General features: G+C 49.1%; 5 protein-coding genes across 5 annotated transcripts; 2 read left to right on the top strand and 3 right to left on the bottom strand.

Moving 5' to 3' along the window:
* Positions 1-563: 563 nt before the first annotated feature.
* Positions 564-1,326, bottom strand: HO133_001839 (uncharacterized protein; the record flags this gene model as incomplete). Its single annotated transcript, XM_037292767.1, has 3 exons — positions 564-759; positions 1,064-1,122; positions 1,189-1,326. The coding sequence occupies 3 exons, from the start codon at positions 1,324-1,326 to the stop codon at positions 564-566; spliced, it is 393 nt and encodes a 130-aa protein (XP_037151306.1).
* Positions 1,327-2,964: 1,638 nt separating this feature from the next.
* Positions 2,965-3,852, top strand: HO133_001838 (uncharacterized protein; the record flags this gene model as incomplete). Its single annotated transcript, XM_037292766.1, has 2 exons — positions 2,965-3,178; positions 3,338-3,852. 2 exons carry the CDS (start codon positions 2,965-2,967, stop codon positions 3,850-3,852), a joined length of 729 nt encoding a protein of 242 aa, XP_037151305.1.
* Positions 3,853-4,149: 297 nt separating this feature from the next.
* HO133_001837 (uncharacterized protein) lies at positions 4,150-6,664 on the top strand (the record flags this gene model as incomplete). The annotated part of the gene is made up of 5 exons (XM_037292765.1): positions 4,150-4,396; positions 4,461-4,672; positions 4,733-4,858; positions 4,927-5,588; positions 6,037-6,664. The coding sequence occupies 5 exons, from the start codon at positions 4,150-4,152 to the stop codon at positions 6,662-6,664; spliced, it is 1,875 nt and encodes a 624-aa protein (XP_037151304.1).
* A 639-nt stretch (positions 6,665-7,303) lies between these two features.
* HO133_001836 (uncharacterized protein) lies at positions 7,304-9,128 on the bottom strand (the record flags this gene model as incomplete). Its single annotated transcript, XM_037292764.1, has 6 exons — positions 7,304-7,825; positions 7,888-7,962; positions 8,166-8,243; positions 8,301-8,426; positions 8,490-8,852; positions 8,922-9,128. The coding sequence occupies 6 exons, from the start codon at positions 9,126-9,128 to the stop codon at positions 7,304-7,306; spliced, it is 1,371 nt and encodes a 456-aa protein (XP_037151303.1).
* Positions 9,129-13,317: 4,189 nt separating this feature from the next.
* HO133_001835 (uncharacterized protein) lies at positions 13,318-14,549 on the bottom strand (the record flags this gene model as incomplete). The annotated part of the gene is made up of 3 exons (XM_037292763.1): positions 13,318-13,682; positions 13,736-13,901; positions 13,959-14,549. 3 exons carry the CDS (start codon positions 14,547-14,549, stop codon positions 13,318-13,320), a joined length of 1,122 nt encoding a protein of 373 aa, XP_037151302.1.
* Positions 14,550-16,751: the final 2,202 nt, after the last annotated feature.

The following is a 16,751-nucleotide window of genomic DNA, read 5'->3' as shown; positions in this document are numbered from 1 at the left end:
CCCCCACGATGTGAGTCTTGCAACTGATATTACCTATTGCTGTAAGGGTCAGGAGAGAACATTCTCATTGGAAGAGTGCTGTGATCACCTTGCCGGGAGGAGCAGGAGGTTGCGTCGTAGCGGTCATAACGTACATGAAGCTATCTCGAGGTCTCCACGGTCTCTTGCCCAGCTTCCCGATCGAGAGTAGTTGTCATGCAGGCTAGCCGCAAGCAGCAGTTCAGCGACAGATACTGTGCAACGATAGGGGCGTTTCTAGCCGCTGGCAGAATCGCTCCATCTCGGTCCGACCGTTTGTTGGTTAGTCAATGGGTTGATTTGGTTGATTTTTGATCGATCTGGAGAGTGCAAGTGGCTACCTACCTTGCATGGGGAAGTTACGAGTAGGTCTTGGCAAAGTGCAAGGATGGCTGGCTAGCGCCAGAATCTCATCTCAGGGTCTTCGTCAATTTATTACTTTACAGTAGAAAGCAGAGGGTACCTAGAGTCAACGCGAAGGTCAATTACGATCGTTGTTTAAGGCCGAATACAACATGTGACTGTGTGTTCACATTTTGGTGAGATTATGCCTCTGCCTGTACGTTTTGCCATGCCTGAGTCGAGCCCTTCTTTGCCGACATGATCATTGTCCCAACTCTCTGTCTCTGTGCCAGTGCGCTTGCTGGCAATGTAATCGAAGCCTTCATCCGCTGCGCTGCGGCCGCGAGATGTGTGACTTTGCCGTTACATTCCTCGTCATCCGTCATGTCCTCGTCATCACTATGGAGGGGATGGAGAGGCAGGCTGAGGGGCGCGGCAAACATCAATTAATACTCTGTTGGCTCTCTTCCGGCACTCATCACTATACTGACGATGTTCACCTTCCCCGCAGAGCACCAGACTATGTCCATGACCACCGTCCCTAATGACTCGTTCGTCTTCGCGCTCGGACTGTTAACTTCCATTCTGGAGTTGCTTGTGAGCTAGAATGGAAGCCACATCAGCATGTTGCTCGCATACATGTCCTTTTGAGGCAGACGTCAAGCCATGGATTCCGAGTATTAGCGCCCGTGTGCTCATACACGTTTGGGCCTCTGGGGTTGCTTTCTCATACCATAACTCGGAGACCTCGAAGCAAGTGATCTGTCAACAAGCATTAGCGTTTCTAGAATTTTTCAAACACCCCGATCCGAGATGTCTTTTGCCTACCTGTTCTAGCAAGATTCTGCGCTTTGGGTCGGGTTTGCCGTAGGCTCGCCTGACCTGGACTTCAAAGTAGAAGTTGATATCGTCCCTGTCCAGCTCTTGATACCACCGAGTCGAAGGATCGAAATGGCGTTCGAACATTTGCTCAGTATACTCCAGAAATGCAACATTCAAGTTTTCGAAACGCCATTACAATAACTCTTTTGAGTAGATGACGGGCTATATATCACTCTCGATTGGGTCTTGGCAGCAGTGGTAAGACTTATTGTCAGACTTGAGTGAAGGTGTTTGAAGGGGAGCACTGGAACGTTGATCGGCCATGGTAACGGTTGCTGGAAAGGGGTTACTCGACCTTCACTGTCTTAATGTGGCAACTAGAGCTTTGTGTTGAAAGGATTCACGAGAGGTAGTGAATACTCCGCTTATGTCACTTGAATGGAATGATTCACCCACCCACAATACTAATTTCCAAGCTCATTTCTATGCGTCACTGTTTGAGTCAGCATTCATCTCCCAGATCGCTGTGAATTCTCTTGTCACTTGAGGGTATATAAACCCCCAAGTTCTGACCTCCACCCTCCCTTCTTTCCTTCCTCATACTCTGCAGCAGATCCATCGAGTATGATCTATAATAGTACTTCTGGTACAGATTCTGTTTGATATATATCATCGTTTTCTACCATTCTCTCCTATACAATATGACATGGCATGACACATAGACTCACACCCTGCCTCTTAAGATCTCTTACGCAGCGCCCTCCAATCGAAACCAATTCCCACCACTCCTTCGACACTTGCCTAACCCTAACCCCAAGGGTCTCGCGACGTCAAGAATCGCATCAATCGGCGCATTTCCAAGGAGTCCCCTCTAGGCAGGATGGTCCATGGCGGTAACTACAACAATAAGAAGACCGCATGCAAACACGAGGACGTTAACTACCTCGCTGCATACCAAGGCATGACCGACGAAGAGGTGAAGTCTCATATCATGCCACTGCTAGCACCCGGAGATGGAGCTTACGTCGACGTGCCCGTGCAAACGCAGACTCCTAGCGGACGCCATGGCAGCAGCTTCGCCGTCCGTGGTGCCCGTTTTTTTGCAACCTCCTCCGGCGAATTTTACAACATGCCACCTGCTGACCCCTTCGCCTGAGCTGGACGGATACTGGGCTGCATGCAGCCATTTGGCGGTGGGGAGGGTGTTGTGTGTTGGGTTGGTTCGGTGCTCTCTGCTGGCGGTCTCGTCTCTTTCGTGGTCCTCTTACCTCCGACCTACGACTACTGCACCGGCATCAACCCCATTTTTAAACCCCATTATTCCTCCGCCAGAAGCTTCAAAGCCTGAGGGTTTTCTTCTCGGGTGCCAGAATCTTTGTCGCTACATCGTCGAAGTCGAACGGAGACTTTCTGAGATGCATAATCTAGGCTCACCGCCTTCGCAAAAGAGGCTTCGAAAGAGATACAGAACATGACAGCAGGGGACACTGACCTGATGTGAAATGGCCATGCGACAGCACCAAACAGAATGGCTTCCAAATGGCTTCATACTTCATCGAAAATGCTTCGCTCTGTCACAAACGCCATAGACCTGCCCTACCAGCCACCGTGTCCCGGATATCTGACATTCGTTACTCCTGTTATTCACAATCCAATACATACATATATATTAGTCAAAACACACCCCTCCACAACACGAATCAGGCCCTTCCGCGCCATTCGAGACGTCGGATTTCAATGTAAGGAATTTGCCCGTGCAAACATGATGCTGCCAGTCGCGACATGGCTAACGAAAGGCACACCATGCAGGCCAGGAACCTCTATCGCGAAGACCGTGAGGTTTTTGCGAAGAACGAGGGCAAAGAGAAGCTGTACGTTGAAGAGGTCCTGAAGGATCGGAACTACAAGTTGCGGAAGGGTGTTGACGAAGGGGGTAAACGTGTTGGACGAGGTCTTCGCCGAGACAGATCTGAGAGACGAGGCGTGGGGTTAGAGGGTATGTACAGGCACTCCGTCATGAAACTTCGGATTTAACGCACACGAATAGTGATGACCCAACGCGCATCTTTCAGCTTGAGCAAGTATGTTACTGATCCCTAAAGGTACCCGAAAATGCTCTAAATGTCCGCACTTTAGGAGTTCATTGCCTTGTCAGGTACCCCAATGTCAAAATCACCAAAGGATATTGAGGGGGTACTAAGTGTCCTCTCCACTGGCTCTGAGGATTTGTGGAAAGAAGAAACACCCTGGAAATTCGGATTGAAGGATGAATTCGGTCATACTATAAGCGCATACACAGCAGAGCAGAAAGGGACCTGCGACAAGGAGAGATTTGAAAAGCACCAGAACCAGCTCACTCCGCTATGCGAAGTGACCATGCTGAGACGCACCGAGACATCCCAATTACGAACCAACCCAATGCTTCATCTACCGCCAATCGACCCCCGACATGTCCCCATTGACTTTCCTTCTCAATATGTTAACGACCTCGAAAACATTGAGAAAGGCATTGCCAAATGGGAAAAGGAAGCAACTACAGAAGGTCACAATGTGAGAAAAAGCGACTTCTGGCTAAACTCAACGAAAGCAAGAGCAACCGGATGCTATCCGGCTTTGGGTCCCATCGCACTGTCGGGTGTTGCTAAGTTGACTTGGGGAGATTATATATAAAAATGGGTGGATGAATCAGTGGAGAAAACCGTCCTCGATATCCGAGAACCCATACTATAAGGACTTTGCGGAGATCCTGAGGAACAGCCCTTGCCTTGACTTCATTGTAAGCATTGTGCAGGAGCTTGGAGATATGTGGTACAAAGGGGCAGCAGATCTTGCGAGACGGTTATGCCCTGCAGTCCAGCAATTCTGGGAGCAACGAGTGGATGAGAAGGCCTGGAAAGAGAAACGGGAGTCGACGAGCATACACTGTTGGAGATGGAAAAGTCCTGGTCTAATATCACGCTTACTGTGATGGATACAAGTCGCCCGCTCGAATGTCTTGCATATGCTTCCGAAAGATCTACCCGCTTTACCAAACGAGACCAGGACAAACACATTGTCTTTCTCGACGATGTGATCGCTGTTCAAAGCCAGCTCGAATACACCAGCTTAAACATTTCACATCTTATGGACCATTACCGACTTATTCGGCCACAATATCACGAGCACAACTCAAGTGCTGCGAGAGCTCTTGAGGTACTGGTGCAAGAAGCAAAGCGTATTCTACCGGTCGCACCGTAACCTTTCAGAGGCGGAGCACAAAACAAACAAATGGGCTGTAGTAATGACAACCGCCGTCACTGGAGACATTATTGTCCCAGATGTTCGCCTGCTACCTCTCCACCGAATCTCCTACCCTGAGACCGCGAGGAAGGTGCTAGCCGCAAACCCCAAAAAGAAGCTCCAGAAACACGAAATGGAGGACCTGTGGGACGGCATTATGTACCACGTCTTCGACTTTGAAGTTACGCTCTGGAAGCAAAAGAAAAACGAGGTAGTGTGTCTTGTTGGCGATAAACCATCACAAATCGCTGACCATTGGTTGTGACTACAGCTTCTGTCGGAGACCGAGTACCGCAAACTTCAAGCGGGGGCGAAGACCTCGAGAAAGCGTAAGCGTGGGGAGATCAGTGAGGCATCTGGAGATTCTGACGTCGAGGTCCAACCAGCGGCAACCAAGGTACCTACACCCTAACAAATCTCCTAGACACGCAGGGCTTGCGATGCTAACTATAATCTCGTACAAAGGCAGCTGCCCAGCCATTGCATCCACTATCTGGAGAGGTGACGAGTGCGACCAGCCAAGGCGCGGTGACCCACCATGACACTGTTGGACCACCTCCCGCCAGACCAGTTGCTCGACCCATCAATACACCTCAATCGAAGAGCTCGAGGCAGTGGGCGCCTGGTGCCATACCTAAAACTACACCGGCCTCAGGAGAAAGAGCCTTATTACAGGCGGACAACGAGCCATTGCTGGCGGGATCTGGGGTGGGCACACGCGTGGTTACTGAAAACACGGCAGCACCACCTCGTGTGCAACCTTTCTATCGGGCCCCAGCCAGAGCTCCTATGATAGGCTCGAACCAGATTTCACAACCTCCTGCGGTGCAAGTCAATCCGAGTCCAGCCAGAGGCAGAGGCCGTAAGAGAAGGGCAGGCAGCGGACACCGGCAGTCGGTAGTCGGGCAGAGGAGCCGTGTGGATAGTGAGGCTACGTTGATACCAATTCCAACGCGATTACCCAGACCGCCCACAGCTACGGCTTCTACGATAGGCGCGACGCGGAGAAGGTCCCCTCCTCCAGAAAGGATCCACAATCCTTCGGCAGAAACTTTGCAGCAGTGGAGGGCACAACGTATAGCGGACGTTGGACCAGCAAAATTCAACGAGGAGTACAATGCTGGGATGTACAGGACTTGGCGGGGGTACTCATACCGACATTGAGATGCTGTTTCAGCTTGGGATGGTCGGAAGCAGAGGTCGACAGTTCGAATCGGAACATTTTTCTTTTCTTTTTTGTTTCTTTTTTGCTTTTACTCGTGCCCACTGGTTTTTCAAGAGTCTGATGTAGACACGATATTATCACTATACGCGGGTTTACTATGACAGGGGATTAGCTTTGGCAGTTATACGCTGAAAAGCTTCCACTTATTTCCTTACAGTGAAATCATCTGCATGTCGCCTCCGACCGCACAACACGTCTCAAGAGCTTGTTCTAATCTTCCGATTTGCTTGATGTGCATCATCCTTTCCACAAAGTGAAACCCAGCGGCCCCGGCATTTCTCGCGCATTCTCAACACAACATAGACACATATCTTCGGGCAACCAACCTCTCCAAAACAACAAAATTACAGCTATATCCCTTCGCTCGATTCTTGCCCAGCTCCAGATAAGGCTACGAACATGGCTCTGAAGAACGCTCCGAAGCCGAAGGCAACATTCCTGATTGGTGTCCAATACACCCCTGACCATTTTGAGCGGATGGGCCACACGCTGCTCGACTTCACGAAGACAATGGTGGGAAAAAATGACAATAAGAACATCCCAGTTACCCGTCAAGAAGTCAATAGTCACTGGGACATGGAGGTGCACAATAACCTCCCTCGGGATCACCCGATGCGTGCTCGTTTACACGAGCAGAAGACATCACCAATGGTCGAGGAGTTCTGGGAGAGGCGGGCAGATGAGGGCGCGTTCATGGCAAAACACGATAAGCAAAGCCAGACAGGCTTTCATATTATCAAACCCGCGCGTACCTCCACGGAACGCAACGAACACAAATACGCAGTGATCATGACACACGAAGAGCACGTCTATGTTATTTTCCCCGACATCAAGGCTCTACCTCTCCGTAAGCTCTCTTACCTCGACCTAGTGCCCAAGATCTTGGCCGCAAATCTAACCAAGGATCTGACGACAAAGAGAGGCATATGGGCTGTTCTCCTGAATAGATGGCCAGTCACCATTAAGACTCCAGTATAAATATAGGGAAGGGACGATTGATGAGAGCCTGACATCCCCCAGTTGGCAGCCAGGTAACCCGCGCGTTTGGCACGGAAGGAAAGTCAGCGAAAGCACAGCTTTTGTATGCTGTGGGCAAAAAGGACGGAGATGTTAAAGTAGCGGAGTGGGTGGGATTTGCTGTGGAAGATTCTGAAGGAGAAGGGGAAGGGGAAGGACATCTTAGGGGAATCGCCAGAATATATAGACAGACACTTTGAAGGCAGGAGCCAGAGAGGTAGCTTTGTTAATCAAACATTCCACACTGCGATACTCAAATTTGGCATGAGAGCTGTTCAAAGATGGCTCAAACACTGACCACAAGCTTACACAATGTGAAGATCTAGCTAGGGAGGAAACATAGATCCTCAACTCGACAAGAGCGCGACACTTCGTATTCGCTGCTTAAACACTATTCTATTCCTTGTAGCCAATGAAGCCTCGCGTAGCAACGACCGTAAAGTCGTGAACAGGGAGAAAATGATGCAGCTGTCCTACATCCATTTCTGCCTATCAGGAAGGCGCCCTTCGAACAAGCGCAGCATACACCCAGATTTCTTGCGTAGACCGTGTCAAACTCTTCATCCCCAATCACGGGTCCCCTGGACCATCTTCAATTGCTCAACCGGGCATGTTCCTGTAACCGGTCGTAAACTTCTGTTTTGCGCCCGTTCTCGGATCGTACGGCCAAGGAGGTATCCCGTTCCTCTGCAGCCTATAATCGCGATCGCTCAACCCGTACTCGGCGGTACTTCCCGTCTTTTCGCCTGTTCTCGGATCATATGGCCAAGGAGAAATTCCCCTGCTGAGCAACCCCGCTTCATGACTGCTCAATTGGTACATGTCGGAGGCTTGAGGGGTGGTAGGAGGCCGGGCTGCATGACGGGAGGAGGACTGTGCGGAATCCGAGCCCGTCGTAGGAGCTCTTGCCGGCGCCGCATTCGCTGGTCGCGTAGGAGGCGGTATCGGGGTAGCTGAGTTACTCACTCGCGTGCTCGGTCCGAGTATCGACTGTAAGGGGACGGTGCTGGGTCTAGGAGCTGTGTCCCTGACGGGAGCCCGGTTGGCGGATGCCGCAAGCGCAATGCCAGCCGTTCTCCGACCTGATCCCTCGGCTTGGGAGACTATCGTTGGTATGAAGACCTGCGATTGTTGATAATTAGTTCTTTGCAATTTGGCGACCGTGAAAAGAGCGGGCAATTTACCTCTGTCGTCGAGGACGGCACATCCAGGCTACCTGAACCTTTACCAGCTTTGTAGGTCTTTGCTGGTTTCTTGGCCTGCAATCATTAGTCTTTGAATATACTTCTAGCCTCGTGACTTTCCAATAACATAGGTGACTTGCTTTTGTTGTTGTTGATGGCACATCTGAGTTACCTGAAGCCCCTGGAGCTTTGGAAGCCTTTGCATTTCCTTTAACCTACTGTTATCAGCCTCCGGACCTCTCTAGTATTGTTGACATGGCAAAGAACAGGTGGTTTACCTTTGTCGTCGATGATGTAGCATTTGAGCTGCCTGAAGTTTCTGGAGCTTTGGCAGCTTTTGCTGATGATTTGGCTTGCTAATATTGGGTTAGATCTTCGAATTGTATTTCCTCGGCATGCTGTAGGTATCATACCTTTGTCTTGGCCAATGGAGCGTCTGAATCATCTGAGTCTTCCTCGACCTGCGAATGCTTGCGCTTTTTCGATTGCGCAGTATCTGAAACAATGTCGATGTATTCATGGTAGCTCGCAGTCCTGCCCTGCAACAAGTGTGAGCATGTGGTTGGTAATTTTAGTCAGAGGACAGCTAGGTGAGAACCTACCTCATGCTTCTTGTCTTCTCGCCAATCATACTCGTAGTCGTATACTTTCGTGAGAATTGCATCCCACAGATCGTATAACACAAAAAGGTCAAGAGTCTTGGTGGGATTTGCGGCCAAGATCTTGCGCACTAGATGAAGAAATGAGACCCTGTGCAGGGGTCGAAGCACAATGTCAGGCACAATAACGTCCCCGTGGACGGCATGTGTCAGTATGACGGCGAACGGGTGCTCTTTGCGCTCATGATTCGTGAGGTTACGGTCGATATGATGAAATCCAGATTCCATCTGCTTCGCCCGCTTCAGCCTAAAGGCCTCCTCGTCTGCCCGCTTTTCCCAGAGTTTTTCGACCAGCGGACAGGACATCTACCGTACCATAGGCCATCAGAGTGCTACTTCCTTACATGAATGTCGTTCAGTGGATCATCAACATACCTGCTCGAGCAGAAAAATGCGCATAGGGTCATCACTACTAGGATAGGCTTGCATGACTCGCCCCGCCCAGTGAAAATTTACCTCTTGACGGGTTGGAGGTAGCCGTCGTGAGCTATTCGCGTTCAGTAAGTCAGACGTGAATCTGTAAATGTTGAAGCCAGGCTCGAGTTTTCCGCATTTGGGAATTACTATCTTGAGGTCGGACATGTTGTTAATGGAGCTTGAATTATTTGGAAATGATCTTGGAAGGATGCAGAGAGAGGTAAGAAACAGTGTGGGCAAGGTCTTGAGAAGGTTGTGAAATCGTGGTGTCAATGTTCTGTTGTGGCCGAAATTGTTTACCGCGCTCTACCCATCGCGAAGACACGAAGCCGTGCAAAGACGGTATTTGACGTCATCTACAACACCACCACCATTGATTTCCTCTAGATGCAGGGATACAAGCCGTAGATATTCTCCGATCAGGGTGTATCCTCCCTCGCAAATACCACAGTGGCAGCTTTTCCAGCTGGCGAAACGAACGAGCAATGACCATTACTGATCGCTTGTTTCGCCAATTGGGGCTTCGACCCAGCAACTTGACATGAACCAGCTCACTATATGATCCAACTTTGCCATTGCACTCAAATGTAAATTGTAAAATGTGGGCATTCCGAATTGCTCGAGCTGGGCGATCTTGTTCCACCCTGCACATTTCTAGTAATCCTCTGGAGTAGGGTCGAGTTGTTTCATTGCTAGACATTGGAGCTCTGCGAATTGAGCTAATCAAAACAATTATCCTTTTTCACTGTGGCTGTCAACTGTGGTTCTCTCCCATTGGAAGTCCTGCTCAATTCTGTCGTGCGCAAAAGGCCACGATGTCAGCATAGCGGAAATCGGACTCTGGGAAATTTCGTGGTCCTTTTGACTTTTGCTAGACACACTGAATTCTAATAGTAGCTTCTGCTGTCACTTGGGAGAAAAAGACAGAAGGGCAGAAAATGCTTTAAAAAAAAGGACAAAACAAACAAAGTCCTCCCAATGCTCGAACCATTGACCTCGCTCGGCTTGGCGGAAAAAAAGTGGCCGATCAGAGAGTAACCACAGTGAACCACTTCAGTGTTAACCTAAGCCGGCCTCAGCTGTCCGAACGGATCTGAGAAGTGAACCGCTTCGGAATTACCCTAAGCCTGTCTCAGTCTTCACAATATCATTGTTCGCTTAAACTTTCAATTATTTATCACTTAAGCTAAAACTCCCATGATCGGTGAGTGGTCCCCACTAAAATTATATATATATATAATAATGTCGTCATAACAAACCAATAATGCATCATAGAAATGGCAACAATTAGAAATAAAAAGCACCGCAACACCATTGTACCAGCGCCATTAGGAATCGAACCTAATACGAACTAAATACCTCCAACCACACAATTAGAACACGAACATTCCAACTTCTGTCAGTCATCAACTTACTCTTTTGAAGTCTTCCTTGGTTCACAGGCCATCTTCCAGTTAGATCTCGATCCCTGACGTTATGGCGGCTAAGGCTGAGTTGCACCGACTTTGTTGGATGGGCCAAGTCCCGTACAGCACACTCCACTTACAATAATCTCACCTTCAACGACTATTCAAGCAGGAACCACACCCTTGCTTCGTTTTGATCACAATCAAACCTGCTAGAACAGAACAATTTGCCGCACAGCTTCACCATGGCGGATCTCTTAGACACCACTAGGCGTGTTTCTCCACCGGACCCGCTCGACCCTGACGCCGTCTGAATCGAGATCGGCAAGCACAGCAAGTTTCTTGCGCCTGAACGCACCAAACATCTCATCGAAATTCTTCAGCTTAGACTTCTCGACATCAAGAAAGCCATCGTCAAGGCCAACGAACACAAAGGAACCAAGGAAGGAAGATATACTACATCGGCTGGCATTTTCAAATTCAAAATACCGAGGGTACGGGTCTTATGGATACAAAATACCTCTAGGAACACTCCCTGATTGACTAAGTGATTGTAGCTGCCACAAGAGAGATGGAGACATGCACATCGGCCGACATCTCCCCTCCCTAGGAAATCCGGCAGTCTGTAACTATTCGTATCAATGGGCAAGCACAAAGGAACGTAGGCTTATGTACCTGCATGCGGGTCGCTCGTGAGTACTATCTAAGCGTATTGAGAAAAGCTTGCCGCTCATTGATCTTTCCAGGGTAGAGTTGAAGCGCTGACACAATTGACCGAGCCTGCAGCTAGCAGCCGAAAGCTACTACGACGGATCAGAAACGAATCAGAAAGGATTTTCGGGCTGCAAAGCGTAGGGTACAATTATGAATCGGCTGTTAGAAGATGGGATCCCCAACGTCTGTTCACAGACGTCGTTGTAAAAAGCTTTTACTAAAGCGTCCTTCATTGAACGTCCTACACATAAGAAAATTCGGACGACATATCTGCGCTCAGCTTGCCTCTATCTAAGGGTCATCCAGCCAAGAATGTAGCAATCTGTCTCAACGTACAGGGATAGTCACAAGTTTAGTAACTGTCTATCCTATGCAAAAGGCAGAATCTCCAGCCCAAGCCCCTGCTATCCATCGAAATATTCGTTCTCAAATGTAAGGTGTAGATCCTTCTTTTCCAATCACGACAAAACAGCACCAGCTTGAGCCATCGGTGGCAGGAATCTACTGTGCCCCCATCCGCTGACCTGGCTCTCCATTGCTGTCGTGCATCTGATCGTCGTTGCTAAGATCTTGGGGGACAATGTGGAAGGTCAAAGAACATCGAGGAGGGGACCGGGAGGGCTAAGGAACCTCGTGTCAGCTATTATTCCGCCTAACTGCTTTTCAGAGTACTTACACTGTTCGGCTATGCTCATAGCTAGGAGTTGTTGCTGGCGCTAAAAGATCTTTCGGCGTTGCCTCGCCGGTCATCGGCTCATTCTTACTGGCCCACTCTTGGGCTCTGTAAAGTGGATCATGCTTCCTCGCCCATTCCTTGGTAAACTCCGAGAGTATGGCTCATTCTTCACCAACTCAAGAGGCCTCGTTCGTCGAAACCACGGCATCATTGATCATCTCTTCGCAGCCATAGCTTTAAAATCCCCTGGTCAGTAAATGACAAAACCATGGCGTTCAGTGCAGCTAGGCTTACCTGTTCCGTATTCAATTTTTACCAAGCAATCAGGTCAAGCTTTTCTGGCTGAATCTTCGACTTCGTCTCTGGGTTGACGCAGCTCCTCTTTGCGCTCGTCTTAGGCTCATACCCCTTAAAAGTCGATGAGATTGTGATGATCCGTCTATCCTACGGTAATTAGTCCTGCTAGACCGTCCTCCAAGGATTATCAGAGGTAGGCGTACCTGTTCCAGTTGTTTTTACGGCGTTCAAGTCCCTATTCAATTTCCTCAAGGGAACTCGTGTTTGACCTGAATGCGCCAACAAAGCTCGATCTCTTCGACTCCAAGATGACACATATTCTGATATACTTTTCGGTCATGTCCTTTGGTGCACGGTCGGAAGTCATTGCTTAAGTCTTCGGAGTGTTACGTTATATCGATAATTGGGATGATGTGACCAAGCAACTCCGAACGTGAAGAAAAACGGACAACATTGTTAGCAACCCAAGAGGGATGTATGTCGAGCTTGTTAAGAACGTCGGTCATGACGGTGAGTTGCTCTTCCGTTTCGCCGCCGTTCGGTAACCGAAACAAGAAGGCCATCGTGAGATTGATCATTTGAAGCTGATGGTGGTCTAGGAGAGCCATATTGTACCTGTGTTGAGAATTAGCGTTTTACCCGCGATTCCTCAGTGAAAAACTTTACTTGCTTGATATTTAAGATTAGCGGCTTTTGAATAACCAGCCCGTATGGTCTAGAAAATTCAGTTAAGTAAAACCCGCCCTTTTCTCACTGTTTTACTTCACTACCGAACTTTTAGATTACTCAGCAACTCAGCCCAGCACAAGGCCATCCCCGTATATTACACGGTTTTATTGGCAAATAGATCACGCTAAGGTCAAAAATGTACTCAAGGTTCATCGTACGAGTTGAAATGTGCTACCTTAGGTTAAACTTCGCTGTCAATAACTCCAATATGGGGGGCTCTGCCTTGTGCGCCACGACACTTCCACCACACCACTCCATTTGGTTTTTTTTTTTTTACCGTTATCGAAACTAAACACTATCTGCGAAATCTCACGCAAACCTCATGACCAACTTAGATTCCACACACTATGGAACAGGTTGGAGCGACTTTGCTTGTGCTCAAGGCTTACTGTCAAGCGATTGTCTCCGGAGATGAGAGAATTGCATCTGGCATCCAAGTCTGCATGCTTCATTACTCCTACGATCTTTATCATTCCGGACACAAACAAAATAGCAGTTGCAACATCAATCAAGCGTTTCCATTCCCCACACGTCACACACTCTCTGTAGACCGCTTTCGAAGCTGGGCAACAAGATCCTCTGACTTCTGGAGATCTTTTTCTAGCCATGCAATTTTTGTCTCCGCCCCTCTCCTCATACCCCTCTCGGACTGAAATCTGTGCTCAGCTTCATCCTTGGCCACCTCTAGCTCCGCAAGCTTCTTTTCTAATGCCTGGATTTTCTTTTGCGTCGGATCAACCCTCTTCTCTCCGCTCTCACCACCGTCATCTTTGGTCGAGGACCCGAGCGATGCACTGGCACTCGGACCCGCGGTGGCGCGTAGAGAAGTTTTGTAGGTGTGTTTTAAAATGGGCTTTAGGGTGGGGTCCAATGTGGACTCCTTGTCGAATCTGCGGACTTTGCACTCATTAGGAAAATGTGTCAACGCCATAGGAGACAGTGGCTCTTACTATGGACTTCTCCTAAGCTGACACGTCGCCTTTTCTGGGTGCCCACTGAGTAATCATCGCTGAAAGCGTCATCCTTTGAGCTGGGTGCTGTCTTGCGCTTCTTCGACGACGTCTCAAAGAACTCGTCGAAACCCGCTTCGGTTGTGGGAGGGTGCATAGAAAAGGCCTAAAGATCAAAGTCAACATAGTGCGTGCAGGGATCAATCAAAGGAATAAAATGTACCTCTTTGAGCTTTTCAATCTGTACCTCTTTGGGCACGAAGTCATACGCCTTCTTGACTAAGGTACCCCACAGCCGGAACAACATGGAGTCACTCAGATTGTCGCCAACATTGGCTGCCCGAACATTGTGCGCGAATGTGGTGAAGCAGATGTCACCGATGGCCATCAGGGACACATCTGGGACGATCCACCTCTCAGTGTCATTCCCCAGGATTAGGGCGCCTTCGAAGTGCTTGATCTCTTTTCTCTTAGGCTTGAGAAGCCAGAGTCCCTGCTGCTCGTGAAGGAGCTTCTTGGCTTGAAGGGCCGCCACCGCTGTCTTTCCTAACCAGTAAAGTTCGAACTTGGGGCATTTTGTCTGGCTGATAAGTCGATTGTGGGATGGGTCCACCGTGTCAAATTCGGCGCGAATATTTCCCTCCCAATACCATTCGATATCGCGACGGGTTATAACTTTTCCCTGCTTGCTATTTTCGGTGCAGAAATGCTTGCCGTAGTCGGTAATGTCGATATTGTGTTTTTCGAGGAAAGCCCTGTTGTAGAGAACTGGGATGATAGAGGGTTGAAGCTGGGGGCCCGCGTGTCCCGCCATAGCCTGAGCTGGTGGAAATGTTGTGATGTTTGGAGGCGGTAAGTGGAAGAAAGTTGATGGTGGGCTACAGAGGAATTTTCATTGTGTGTTGACGATCTGGCAGGGACTTTTGATCCGCGCTAAACCCTTTCTGGCGAGGTCATCGTGCAGGCTCGAGGGCGCAGAGACCCAATCTCATATCTTTGAATCGCCCTTAAACTTTCTACTCTGGCTTCGTCTCCTCAACTTCTTGAACATGGCATTGAGTAAAGGCCTAAACTCGCTGGAGCGGTCTACAACTCCGGGGCTCATAACAGTCACTGGGGAATTGTTGGGTAAAATTGGCTCACGTGCGTGTGCCACCTGCCTACATGATTTGTGAGGTGCATCTACTAACCCTTCTGTTAGCTTGAACGCCTTTCATACCTTAACAGCCTCAGCCAGACATGCAAGGAACTCCAGGCTGCCTTGCTACCTATTTTGTATGAAAACCTCTCCTTAGTGCTGGAGCGCGACTGGCATAGTCTTTTATTTTTGAAAACCCTCTTGGTTTCGCGAACAGAAGGACTGCAGTTCACCACTAGCATTTCGGTATCAATGAAAGCTGATGTTCTTGACATATCTGAGGAATTAGGCGGGTTCGGTGATGATGGCTTGGATCTGGGCCCTGGAGGCGAGTGTAATGGATTTCGCCAAAGGCGTGATCAACCAAGAGCTCTCAGTTCCCTCCTGTGGCTCGTTATCTACCAAATTCCGAAGGAGCGTCTCCAATATTTCCGGTACGTCTCTTTTAGGATATGCTATCAAATTTTTGGAAGGACTGACCATGGATCTTTCAGAAGGCATTACTCTACAACATGTTCGAAGCTGAGCATGAATCTAGTCGCGACCCGCCACGGCAAGAGTTTGAGGAACTTGCAACTCAACAACACCTGCGAAGGATGGGCTGAAGGTATTCATACATGCCACGCTCTGTCGACGCTCCACATTGCCGACCTTGACCAATTTACCTCACCTGATTGGGTCGTGCGCCTCGTGGCTCTGAATTCGCCGGTCGGAGCTTTCCTAAAGCCTGGTATCGAAAGCAGTCTCAACTGGTGGACTCGCAGAGCAGTCGATAGAATTCTAGGCGGACCCTGACTATGAACATGCCGCCTCGTGCGCACAATCAGAGAAGAAATTTTCACTACACAGCAAAAATCGCGGTAGTAATCACTTACAGCATTCTGGCGCCATCTTGACCCCCAAATCACTTCATCTCATCGGAATGGACTTCACCAACCACGCAGAACCCGGGCTGCCCCGTTTGTTCGACTTCAGTAGCCTTCACTCGCTGTGTTTAGGATCTTGCGAGGGCGCGGTGAGCCCAAATGTACCGTTCAATCTATTGACAGCTCCAGAAGGTCACGACAATTCATGCTGGACACCACGACTCCGAAGCTTCACAATAAGGCATGGTACCTCTGATGGAGCATTTCAGGAACACCTCAAGTCCGTCCTAGCTTCGTTCACCGGCCTGATCCATTTAGCTGTTCTACTCGAAGGCAACGGCCCTTGGCTGCATTTCAGTTGCTTCACCAAGAACCACGGGTAAATTCTACGGACTCTTCTTTGGCATCAAAGACCGTGATCACAGCAACACATATATGAAAAAGGGTAAATTTTCGAACAAGGGCGTGATAGCACGTGTATATTTGCAAAGTATGTTGCAGAGAAATGGCCCAATCTGAAAGAACTCGGATTATGCTTGGATCTATGGCATTTCCTACGTCAACATCCAGTAGGATCAGCTCCGTTTTACCTTATGATACTTAGCTTACACTCTTTAATATTTTCATCTGTCCACCATGCAGAATCTCGAGACTTTGAACATTCGCGACCTGCCTAAAACTTGTCGGAACGAGGACGGCCTCATCGGCGTGCCTGAGGCCCAAACTCACGAGCCCCTAGCAATGCTCATGACGAGGGAGGTCCCGAAGCACAGTAAGCGAATAAGAGTCATTGGAATTGGTTGCATAACCTACAGAGGTATCTGGATGGGAAGGTCGCGAGACTTCTGTTCAAATATACCAATCGACCAGATCCTTAGCCCTCACATATTCTACGCTGAATACCCTGTCAACGTCACTCGCATAGCGCAAGGAACCGCAGAGCTGGCGGGGGAATTCTCATCTCATTTGCGTATCTTCGATCCCTATTGGATAGATTGATGCGCGAGTCAAG

Source organism: Letharia lupina, assembly GCF_014066315.1.
Source record: "Letharia lupina isolate WasteWater1 chromosome Unknown contig_13, whole genome shotgun sequence".
Lineage (NCBI taxonomy): Eukaryota > Fungi > Ascomycota > Lecanoromycetes > Lecanorales > Parmeliaceae > Letharia > Letharia lupina.
This window is presented reverse-complemented; position numbering and strand designations above follow the sequence as displayed.